The following is a 12433-nucleotide window of genomic DNA, read 5'->3' as shown; positions in this document are numbered from 1 at the left end:
TCCCAGAACTTAATGTATAATAAAAATAATTTCATTAGGAAGACAGCAGTTATCCATGTATATGTGCCTAATAACAATCAAAATACAGTACGTAAAAATACACAGAATTAAAGGGAGAAAAAGACAATTCTACAATCATAGGAGATTTTGACATCCTTATCTCAGCAGTGATGGAACTACACAAACAAGCAGTAAAGACATGGAAGATCTGAAAAGTATCCCTAACTACCTTGATCTCATTGAAATTTATAAAACCTGATACCCAGGAACTGCAGAATATACAAAATTTTTCAAGTTTACATGGGTATTTACTAAAATAGACCATATGTTGGCACATAAAAGAAGTCTCAATAAAATTTAAAAGGATCAAAACCATACAGAGGGTGTTTTCTGACCACAGTGGAATTTAGAAATCAGTAAGATAGCCAGAAAACCCAGGTATTTGGAAATTAAAACACTTTTAAATATTTAATGGATCAAGTCACATGAGAGTTAGAAAAATATGTTGAACTGAATGACATACCGAAATTTGCAGAATGCGGCTAAAGCAATACTTTAGAGGGACACAAATAACTTTAAATTCTTATATTAGAAGGAAGAAAAGGTATAAAATCAACAGTTTCCACCTAAAGAAACTAGAAAAAGAAAAGCAAATATAAAGTAAGAGGAAAAGAAAAAAACAGTAAAGACGATACTAGAAATCAATTAAATAGAAAACAGACAGATGATAAAGAAAATTAACAAAGTCAAAAACTGGTCCTTTGAAAAAGCAAAACTGACACAAACCTTTACCCAGATGAATCCAGTGTTAAAAAAAGAGAACACAAATAACTAACACCTGGAATGAAAAAGGGGGTTCCTCCACAGACACTACAAATAATAAAAAGGATGAGAATAATGTGAACATTATACCAATAATTTGATGACTCTGATGAAATGGACAAATTTACTTTAAAAACAAATAAAGAAGGCAGAAATTTAAAAAGAAAACGGACAGAGTGATTGAAAAATACAATTTAACAAAAATGACACAAAAATAAATAGAATTTTATTTTTATTTATTTATTTATTTATTTTGAGACAGAATCTTGCTCTGTCTCCCAGGCTGGAATGCAATGGCACGATCTCTGCTCACTGCAACCTCCACCTCCTGGGTTCAAGCGATTCTCCTGCCTCAGCCTCCTGAGTAGCTGGGACTACAGGTGCCCACCACCACATCCAGTTAATTTTTGTATTTTTAGTAGAGGCAGGGCTTCACCATATTGGCCAGGCTGGTCTCCAACTCCTGACTTCAAATGATCCACCCACCTCGGCCTCCTAAGTGCTGGGATTACAGGCATGAGCCACCATGCACGGCCAGAAATAGAAAGTTTAAATTCTCTATCAGTATCGACTAAGGAAATTATATACATTATCAAAAATCTTCCCCAAGGGAAAATCCATGCCCAAATAGGATAGGTTTCACTGGTAAATCCTATCAAATATTCAAGTATGAAATAACGAGGATCTTATATAATTTTTTTTTTCCTTTGGAGACGGAATTTTGCTCTTGTTGCCCAGGCTGGAGTGCAATGGTACGATCTTGCCTCACCGCAACCTCTGCCTCCCAGGTTCAAGCGATTCTCCTGCCTCAACCTCCGAGTAGCTAGGATTACAGGCATGCGCCACCATGCTCGGCTAATTTTATATTTTTAGTAGAGACGGGTTTTGTCCTTGTTTGTCAGGCTGGTCTTGAACTCCTGACCTCACGTGATCCGCCCACCTCGGCCTCCCAAAGTGCTGGAATTAGAGGCGTGAGCCACCATGCCTGGCCATAAACTTTTTTTAAAATAGAGAAGGGAACATGCCTTACTCATCTTATGAGGCCATGATAACCCTAATACCAAAACTTGATGAAGATATTACAAAAAAGAAAATTACACACCAATATCCTACTTGGATGTAGATGCTAAAATCCTTAAGGGATCATCATGACCATATTGGGTTTACCCCAAGAATGCAAGATTGGCTTCATATTTAAAAAGCATCAAAGTAATGCTTCATAAACACAATAAAGGAGAAAAACAATATGATTAAGCTGTTGCAGAAAAAGTATTTGATAAAATTCAACGCTCATTCATGATAAAACAAAACTCTCAGAAAACCAGGAATAGAAGGGAATTTCCTCAATCTGATAAAAGGCATTCACAAAAAAAACATTTTTTAAAGCTGAATGAGTGAACTGTCTTCTCTAACATCAGGAATAAAACTAAGATGCTCATTTTAGCACGTATATTCAAGATTGTACTTGAGGTCCTCAGGGTTTTAACAAAGCAGGAAAATGAAATAAATGGCATAAAGTTCAGAAAGAAAGAAAGAAAAGTGACTCTATCAGCAGATGATATGATAGAAAATCCCAGAGAATCTGCAAAACAAGAACTAAAACTACCACGTTAGCAAAGATACAAAGTTAATATATAAAAAGCAATTACATTAGCAGCAAATAATTGGAAATTAATACAATTTTAAAAATCCATTTATAACAGTGCCAAAAAACATAAAATACTTAGGAATAAATCACAAAAGACATCCAAGATCTCCATACTGAAAAAACACAAATCACTGAAATTAAAGATATCTAAATTAACAGATATGCCATATTAATGAACTTGATAACTCTATATTGTTAAGATAGCAACTCCCCCAAATTGAACTATAGTCAATACAGTCCCAATCAAAATCTCAGCAGTTTTTCTTTATACAAATTGACAAGCAGATTCTAAAAAGTAAATATAAATGCAAATCAACTAAAATAAAGTAGTTTTCATAAAGAAAGTTGAGCCAGGTGCCATGGTTCATGCCTGTAATCCCAGCACATTGGGAGGCTGAGGCGGGCGTGTTGCTTGAGCCCAGGAGTTACATACCATCCTGGGCAACATAGTGAAACCCTGTCTCCACAAAAAAAGACAAAAAAATTAGCCAGGCATGGTGGCGGATGCCTGTGGTCCCAGCTACTTGAGAGGCTGAAGTGGGAGGACTGCTTGAACCTGGCTGGCTGAGACTGCAATGAGCCATGATCGGGTGACAGAGTAAGACCCTGTCTCAAAAAAAGAAAAGTTCGAGAACTCATCCTGTCTGACTTCAAAACGTACTATAAAGTGATATAAATGAAGACAGTTTGCTATTGTGAAAAAAAAACACAAAGCAAGGGCTACAATAGAGCATCCAGAAATAGACCCACACATACGTGGTCAATTGAGTTTCAAAAAAATTGCCAAGGTGACTCAATTATGAAAGACTTTTGAACAAATGGGGCTAGATAGATAACTATATGGAAAAAGTAAACACCTACCCCTACCTCACACCATTTACAAAAATTTTCTTCCAATGCATCAGAGACCTCAGTGTAAGACCTAAAACCATAACATTTCTAAAAGAAAACAGGAGAAAACAGGTAAGATGAGCCTGATTTGTCAGCTTAAAGGGGAGCCTGCTGGCCAAATCTGAGATAACTGAACAGAAAATAAATAAGGACAGTAGTAGGTTATATCCCACTAAATAAAATTGGAATCCCTGAGTCTTTATTGATAATCTTTAAAAAGTAAATAAGTAAGTAAACAGAAGGGAGGGTGCCTGCTTACAATAAGATGTAGACTAATATAAATGAATGGTAGAGTTAGAAATTATTATTTTGCAACCATTATTGTCAACACTGGTTTGGGCCAGGAGTCATCCACAAATGCGAAATATGGAGGGATAAGTCTTAGGAGAAGCAGGACATTTGTATGTCTCAAAGCAGCTCCCACATTTATTTGTTAGTTGCAAAAGAAAAACAAAAAAATGGCATTATACAGTGGAGAAACCAAACAATCAAAATTATTATCACCAGGCTGGGCATGGTAGGTAATGCCTGTAATCCCAGTACTTTGGGAGGCCAAGGCTCACTTGAGGATCACTTGAGGTCAGGAGTTCAAGACCAGCTTGGCCAATATGGTGAAACCCCGTCTCTACTAAAAATACAAAATTGAGCCGGGCATGGTAGTGCGTGCCTGTAATCCTAGCTACTTGGGGGATTGAGGCAGGAGAATCGCTTGAACCCGGGAGGCGGAGGTTGCAGTGGGCTGAGATTGTGCCACCGCACTCCAGCCTGGGCAAAAAGACTCTGTATCAAAAAAAAATTATCATCAGTAAAAGGCAGATGGACACTGTGCCCCACATGTGATTTGCTAGCCTGAGAAGTATTCTGGCCAGAGACAGATCACCTGAGTCCTACCATGAGGAAACATAAGACAAACCTAGACAGAGGAACACTCCTCAAAAGTGGCAGTATTGGATACACAAAGCCTTTCAGGAGACTAAGAAGACACATCAAATAAATGCAGTCCATCATTCTGTACTGATCTTGTCGTAGAGGTAGAGAAAATGCAACAAAAGACATTACTGGGACAACTGACAAAACTGAAATTGGGCTGTAGAGGAAAAATGAAAGCACCGAGGTCCATCACTGAACAGTAGTTATATATAAAAAAATTCTTTTTCTTAAGAAATGAACACTGATCTATAATGAGGCAAAGGGATGTATCCAGCTTACGCTCACAACTGGTTCAGAAAATAAATAATATGTAGGGTCTGCTGGAAAAGAAAAAAATACAAATACTAATATGGAAAAATGTTTAAAATGTTATTTAAAAAATCAGTGAATCTGGGTTAAAGCACCCAGGAGAGTACTATTTTTCTTGCAACTTTTCCACAAGAACTCATCTCAAAATAAAAAGTTAAAAAAAAAAAAGTAGTAGTGGAGGAAATAATGGAAGAACATGACACTTGGGGTCAGAGTCCTTAAGTCCTATTTCCTACGCACATTTGTGTGCAATAAACCTCTCTGATTTTATTACATGGTTAGTACCTGCCCTATGGATTCCACAGGGTAGTTACAGGATGGGAGAAGATAAGGACATGAAAATGACCTGAGACCTGGGAAAGTGACACATGACTGTGTAATGGAGTTGGGAGGTAGGAGGCAAGAATGTCAAAAATCCTAGTTATAAAAAAATAGGATAATAAAAATCATTACGTAGTCGTCTTCTTTGATGTCATCTAACTACTTAACATTCCGTTGTGAGAGGAACAAATGCACACTGACCCTGTCTCCCTTCCTGGAGGTGCAGGTTCAGGATCAGCCACCAGCACCTCCCGACAGCAGCGTCCCCACAGGGCAAGCGGGAAAGAGGACACTGCAGACACAGAGAGCTCTATCGGAACTACTTACATGGGAAACAGGAAGGATGGAAAACAGCTGCACTAGGCTCAAATCCCACATTTCTCTAAACCATGGTTTGGAAGAAAAACCATTCCAACAATTTCAAAAAACAATCCACATTTGACTTAAAGGGACCACGTCTTACCGATTTGTGATGATGTCATCCCAGATGTTCATTGGATCCATTTTAGCATCTGGATATCTGTTTGTCCAGGTGTTCAGAAGTCTCTTAAGGGGAACTTGAGATGATAAATTGCCTAAAAATAGTATTAGAGGGTGACTATACCCACAGCTCAATTATAAGACTAAATGACAAAGGTCATTATCAGTAAATAGAAAATTCAAACTTCCTGCCCAAATTACAAAAAAGTCCTTTCTTTCACAAAAGGAACACAAAGTTACCATACTTAATTTAATATACTCTGACATTTAAACTCAATTGCTTAAGGACAGAGAATAAAGATGGAGAAATAAACATGCAGAAATTCTTTTTACATTTATTACAGGTCTACAGTCCATCTGTAATATCAAAACCTAAAAAGCATTGATAACTAAAAAGATTTTCATAGGGTTGCAGCAAATTTTCTTGGCAAAAAAAATCTGATCTTCATTGGTATAGGGCTACTTAGTCTTTGTTTATGGCATCAATGTGAATATTCATAACTTAAGCTGGAGAGTTATAGAATACTGCTCTAGCTCTTAGCATGTACACAGGTAATATTTCTGGTGTCCAAAACATTCTGGCCTCAAGGGTCTCAGAAAAGAGATTCATAATAATCTTCACAAAACTGAAAATTCACATTGTTAATGTGTTTTTCTTTCTGTTGGGGGAAAACAGCAGTCAGGAACACAAGCTTAGATGAGACAGTCCTGGGTTCAAAATTTAAGTCTTTTACTTATTAGTTTAGGCAAGTCATTCAATCTCTATAAGCCTCTAAAAAATGAGGAGAAAAAAATCCATCTCATAAAGTTGTTATAAAGACTAGGTAATATTGGCCAGGCGCAGTGGCTCATGCCTGTACCCCAGCACTTTGGGAGGCTGAGGTGGGCGGATCACGAGGTCAGGAGATTGAGACCATCCTGGCTAACACGGTGAAACCCCGTCTCTACTAAAAATACAAAAAATTAGCCAGGCGTGGTGGCGGGCACCTATAGTCCCAGCTACTCGGGAGGCTGAGGCAGGAGAATGGTGTGAACCCGGGAGGCGGAGCTTGCAGTGAGCCGAGATCCCGCCACTGCACTCTGGCCTGGGAGACAGAGCAAGACTCCGTCTCAAAAAAAAAAAAAGACTAGGTAATATTGATAAAGAGATTAACATAGCTCCTGAAAGTAGAATGCACTTAATAAATGACACATCATTAATATGTACTTGAAAAATAATTTTCCAAAATTAAAATAGAAAATAACTAGGTAGACATAAATACCAGTTTTTATCAGTATTCTGAAAGCATCTTTTGTGATTATTTTTAAAAATTCAGATTAACAAATAAAACATTTTACCTTTGCAAAGATGCACTCTTCCCCTTAGATTCTTGGGTGGCCTCCCATAGGCACTGGGATAAAACCCACTCATCAGCCATACAAAGGCCTTCTTGATGTGGGCCCTGCTGCCCGCAGCCTTCCTGCCCTCCCTTCAAGCCAGGGCATCCAGGGCCCTCAGCGTGCACCTCAGGGGCACCACAGCTTTCTGTCTGCAAGCCCCTGCCTCTTCCCCACTGCTCAAGACCCTCCTCCAGGAGTCCTGCACCCTCTCAGGCCAGGGTGGGCCCCACCATTCTTTTGGGCAGGTATCCTCTGGAGTCACCCCGCTACTCCAAAAGCTTCATTAAGGTAAGCAACATGTTTTCTTTCACTTTGCAGCCCTGATGCCTAGAATTCTGCCTGACCATTTTAAACATTTATTTCAATGATCTGAAAATATATATTTGTAGAGGAAATTCGATGGAGTTCCCAACCCATACATTAAGAAACATGCACTTTCACTAAGCAGAAAATAATTTAGATGCTAACACTCTTCCACAATCAAAAATGAAAAAAATGACAGATGAAAAAAATTACCTTGTTTGCTTATAAAGCCGATGAACTCCTGAATTTCTGTTAAAGCCTGTACAGACTGCAATTTGGTGAGTCTACTTTGGTGTAAGAGGACATCAATACTAGAATAATTCTAAAAAAAAAAAAAAAAGGGTATTTACAAATGCCGTGTTATAAATCAAGCTGTGACTTTTAGTTTTTAACAGTACTCTAAATTACAAAATGTAGCAATTATTCTATAAATATGCCTCAGAATGGTTAATTAGGTCACAGACACAGTTAACAAATAGTTCAAATAAAAAAAAAAAATTTAAGGTTTCAATCACATTTTGGCTCAATGAAATCAATAAAACTGACATCACCAGGCTATCACTGCCTCGACTTGCCACCAAGTTTTAACAATCCTAACATCCTATAATGTAAAACTGCTGACTACAGAAGCCAATTCTTTTTTTGATAAACTTCCTCGAGAGTGCTAATCAACTTCAACACATTAAATAAAAATGAAAACAATGAATGAATATGCTTCTATGCTAAATGTCACTAACCTATACTAAATGTTATTAACAAACTTTATACAAGACATTCACTTACAAACCAACAACTGTCAGGAAAAGATTCGCAGAAAAGGAAAAAGGAAAGAAAGAGTGGCAGCAATCAAGGAAGATCAACCCCCACTCTTCTCCACAAAGCAACCAAACTTCCATTCCGCTACCCCAAATAGAAAAGTCTACTCTTGGCCAGGAGCGCTGGCTCACGTCTGTAATCCCAGCACTTTGGGAGACCGAGGCAGGTGAATCACCTGATGTCAGGAGTTCAAGACTAGCCTGGCCAACATGGTGAAACCTCGTCTCTACTAAAAATACTAAAATTAGCTGAGCACCTGTAATCCCAGCTACCCGGGAGGCTGAGGCAGGAAAATCACTTGAACCAGATTGCGCCATTGCATTCCACTGTCTAGGCGACAAAAGAGAAACTTAGTCTAAAAAAAAAAACCCTACTCTCAAATGTTCTTTAAGAGTATGAGAAAGGTAACAAAAGGGGGAAAAAAATGAAACCTTTCTAAAACAGAAAAATAAGATGAAAAAAGGCATTAAGATAAAGGACAGAATGAATAGCATTATTGGAAGAACAGAAAGAAGGAAATAGGTGGTATGAAAATAGTACTTGAAAATTTTTGTTGATTTTTTTCATGAGTTTACTGAGTTTTAAAAATATCCTAAAAATAGTATATTTCAGATAGATCCACATTACAATATATATATACACACTATATATATATACAAACATATATATATATATATAATATATAGTATTACCTGCATGAAACTCTGAATGCCATTTTGAATGTAATATTTGGCTCTGTCAACATCATCTTGCAGGAGGTAAAGCAGACTCAACTCTTGACTGTAATGAAGCTCTAGAATCGCCTTCTGGAGCTCCCCGTGCATAGCTTTGTCAATAAATGTCAGCAGGGACTGGTCAGCCTCTCCCTGGAGCAGCAGCTTCAGCTTGCTGCGGATCATGTAAGGTAGATATGTTTCCTAAGGAACATAAAAATATACTTGTAACTACAGAAAGCCAATTTGAGTATGTCTAATTATTTTATTTCTATTATATTCTTTGCTATACTTTCATAGGTCAAGATTTAGAGTCAAAGCGATGATGTTTGATGTCTGAAACAGTAACCTCCAATTTTTAAAACTAATTCATCTAAAATAGCTTGTTTTGTAACCACAAAATATATAGGAACATGTTCTACAAAAAATGGGAACTACTTTTAGCTGGAAGATGATTTGGATGTTACATACAAACTGAGGAATTTACAAGCACGGTCAGGATAGGTATGGTGTGGAGAAAAGAGGAGAGCCTCTTGTCCCAGGAGCTGGGAGGCCTGTGTTTAGCCAGTGATCCGGGGCGACTTCTTGTAACATAAGAGACAACAGGAAATGTGCTCCTATGTAGTCATACTAGGAATGTTAATATTTATTTTAAAATGCATTGCATTCATTTTGAAAAGATGATTAGCTAAAAGTGGTAAGAGATTTTAACAATACTATGCGGTTTGTAGGTGGACTCAGGTCATGCAATTCCCTAGTGCTTCACAAGTACTACCTGTTTTTGAAACCTTTTAAACAACTTTGTTAACTAGAAAACACCTATCTAAAATATTTATTTCAATCACTTAAAAATAATTTTACCCACCTGATAAAATGGTTCACTCCAGATTTTATTTAGGTCTGGGGGGTTCTCACTGTCTACACTGGCTGTAGAACAGTATTCAAGTGATTTCCACTCAGCAAGGTGGTTGTAACAGTCAAGGGATGCAAGTTCCCAAAAATCCTTCTCGGCTTCTGTGGGCTCACCATCTACCCAGTCTTGTTTATTGAGACCCTGGTGGAGAAAAGTTAATAAAATTATTTTACAAAGTTGGAAAGAATACCAATAAGAACATATAAAAAGGAGGAATCACTAAAAACAATCCTTTTCAGATTTATGGAAAGAAGAGAGAAAAGAGAAGCTATTCAGAGTAACATTGAATGGAAGAAAAACCAAAAGGAATCTTGCAGTACTAAACGAATAGACAAACACAGCTGGGAATGCTGGCTCACGCCTGTGATCCCAGCACTGTGGGAGGCTAAGGCACATGGATCACCTGAGCCCAGGAGTTTGAGACCAGCCTAGGCAACATGGCCTACAAAAAACACAAAAACTCTCTACAAAAAACACAAAATCTAGCTAGGTATGATGGCAAGCACCTGCAGTCCCAGCTACTTGGGAGGCTGAGGTGGGAAGATCACCTGGGCCCAGGAGGTTGAGGCTGCAGTAAGCTGAGATTGTGCCACTGCACTGCAGCCTGGGTGACCCTGTTTTAAGAGAGAGAAAAAAAAAAAAAAAAAAAAAAAAAACACAAAAATCCTAACTAGGAGGAAGTCATTTCTCTGAGAAACTTAGCAATGAAACCAATTACTAAGACTGAAGACTTTTAATCACAATAACTTGATTTACATCTCTACTGGGGGTTATTTACCACGTAACAAGTTCTTAGAATAAAATCAGAATACAGGACATTTGTAGAAAATTGCAGAGGATTTTAAAACCTGGACTGCTCGGCCAGGAGCGGTGGCTCAAGCCTGTAATCCCAGCACTATGGGAGGCCGAGGCGGGCGGATCACAAGGTCAGGAGATCGAGACTGTCCTGGCTAACATGGCGAAACCCCATCTCTACTAAAAATACAAAAAATTAGCTGGGCGTGGTGGCGGGCACCTGTAGTCCCAGCTACTTGGGAGGCTGAAGCAGGAGAATGGCGCGAACCCAGGAGGTGGAGCTTGCAGTGAGCCGAGATTGCACTACTGCACTCCAGCGTGGGCGAGAGCGAGACTCCGTCTCAAAAACAAGCAAACAAACAAACAACAACGACAAAAAACTGGACTGCTCATTGAAGAGTCTCACAGGTCACAGACCCTGAATTTCAACACCTACACTTGAATAGCCACTGATGAAATGTACAAAACTGAACTTATAGTCATCTTCCCAAATTCTTCTTTACCTCCGACGTAATTTGAGTATGTGTCCCCACCTAAACCTCATGTTGAAATGTAATCCTCAGTGTCAGAGGTGGGGCCTGGTGAGAGGTGTTTGGATCAATGGGGGCAGATCCCTCATGAATGAAGTGGGCCATTCCCTTGGTGATGAGTGATCCTAGCACTTTGGGAGGCCCAGGCATGATGGCTTGAGCTCAGGAGTTCCCAACCAGCCTGGGCAACACAGTGACACCTCATCTCTACAAAAAAATTTCAAAAATTAGCCAGGCAGGTTGGTGCATGCCTGAAGTCCCAGCTACTCAGGTGGCTGAGGTGGGAGGACTGCTGGAGCCTGGGAGCCATGACCATGCCACTGCACTCCAGCCTGGGTGACAGAATGAGACCCTGTCTCTAAATAAATAAAAGTATATGGCATCCCCTCCTCAACTGTCTCTCTTTTCCTACTGCCTTTCACCATGTGAAGTGCCTACTCCTGCTTCGCCTTCTACCAATGAATAAAAGCTCCCCAAGGCCTCCCCTGAAGCCAAGCAAAAGCCAGCACCATACTTCCTGTGCAGCCCGTGGAACCCTGAACCAATTAAACCTCTTTTCTTTATAAATTACCCAGTGTCAGGTATTTCTCTATAAAAATGCAAGAACAGCCTAATACAACTTCTTTATAATTTTTTTTTTAACTAACTGAAAGAAAACAACCTATTCAAATAGAAACTGTATAAGAGCAGACAGAGAAATAATATACAGTTTCATCGTATGGTAGGCCCTAACTTAAGTGAACCTATAAGGAAACCAATTTTCTTCCTCATCAACATTGTAACGAAGAGACACTGAACCAACAAGGATCTGCTGTACCTCGTTTTGCTTAAAGTCATAGATCAGCAGAAAACAAAAGTGTTGAAGTAAATGTCATATTTTGCCAGAAATCAATCTTACCTCATCATACTGCTTAGCAGCTTCAGAATAATCACTTCTGGCTTCTGCTATTAATGCACTCTGAGTGATTTGCTTTGTTCCTATCTCACTGGTAAAAATCCCACGGAGGACGTCGTATTCTCCAATTGATCTATACAGCCTACAAAACAAATCAAAAAGGCCAAATCAATGAACACCCCAGGATTTTAAAAGTATTTATTCTAATGAAATGATAGTAAATCAAGTTGCCACACATTTTATTAACAAAAGAAGAGACAAAGTGTTACTTTAATTTTGCTAAAAATATAAAATTTAAGAAACTATGAAGTTACCCTTAGGTTTTATAACTTTAATCACACATAAGGCAGAAATTATTCAGATGTGCATTTCAGGTGGAATCTGGGACGGGCGTGGTGGCTCACGCCTGTAATCCCAGCACCTTCGGAGGCCAAGGCGGGTGGATCATCTGAGGTCAGGAGTTCAGATCAGCCTGGCCAACATGGTGAAACCCCGTCACTACTAAAAATACAAAAAATTAGCTGGGCATGGTGGTGCATGCCTGTAGTCCCAGCTACTTGGGAGGCTGAGGCACAGAACTGCTTGAACCAAGGAGGTGGAAGTTGCAGTGAACTGATCGCCCTACTGCACTCCAGCCTGGGCAACAGAGCAAGACTCCACCTCAAAAAAAAAAAAAAAAAAAAAAAA

At 38.9% G+C, this 12433-nt stretch overlaps 1 protein-coding gene across 4 annotated transcripts in view; it reads right to left on the bottom strand.

Annotated features, from left to right (window-relative positions):
* The window catches only part of PRKDC (protein kinase, DNA-activated, catalytic subunit), a 185032-nt gene that overhangs the window by 37681 nt on the left and 134918 nt on the right, over positions 1-12433 (bottom strand). For all 4 annotated transcript variants that reach the window (XM_032759820.2, XM_032759822.2, XM_032759821.2 and 1 more), the window contains exons 64-68: positions 11750-11888; positions 9479-9667; positions 8593-8817; positions 7298-7406; positions 5385-5496 (exon numbers count right to left, since the gene is read on the bottom strand). In XM_032759820.2, the coding sequence (XP_032615711.1) occupies positions 5385-5496; positions 7298-7406; positions 8593-8817; positions 9479-9667; positions 11750-11888 (774 nt within the window). The remainder of the gene's footprint in view (positions 1-5384; positions 5497-7297; positions 7407-8592; positions 8818-9478; positions 9668-11749; positions 11889-12433) is intronic.

Source organism: Hylobates moloch, unplaced genomic scaffold (assembly GCF_009828535.3).
Source record: "Hylobates moloch isolate HMO894 unplaced genomic scaffold, HMol_V3 SCAFFOLD_9, whole genome shotgun sequence".
Taxonomy (NCBI): Eukaryota; Metazoa; Chordata; class Mammalia; order Primates; family Hylobatidae; genus Hylobates; species Hylobates moloch.
This window is presented reverse-complemented; position numbering and strand designations above follow the sequence as displayed.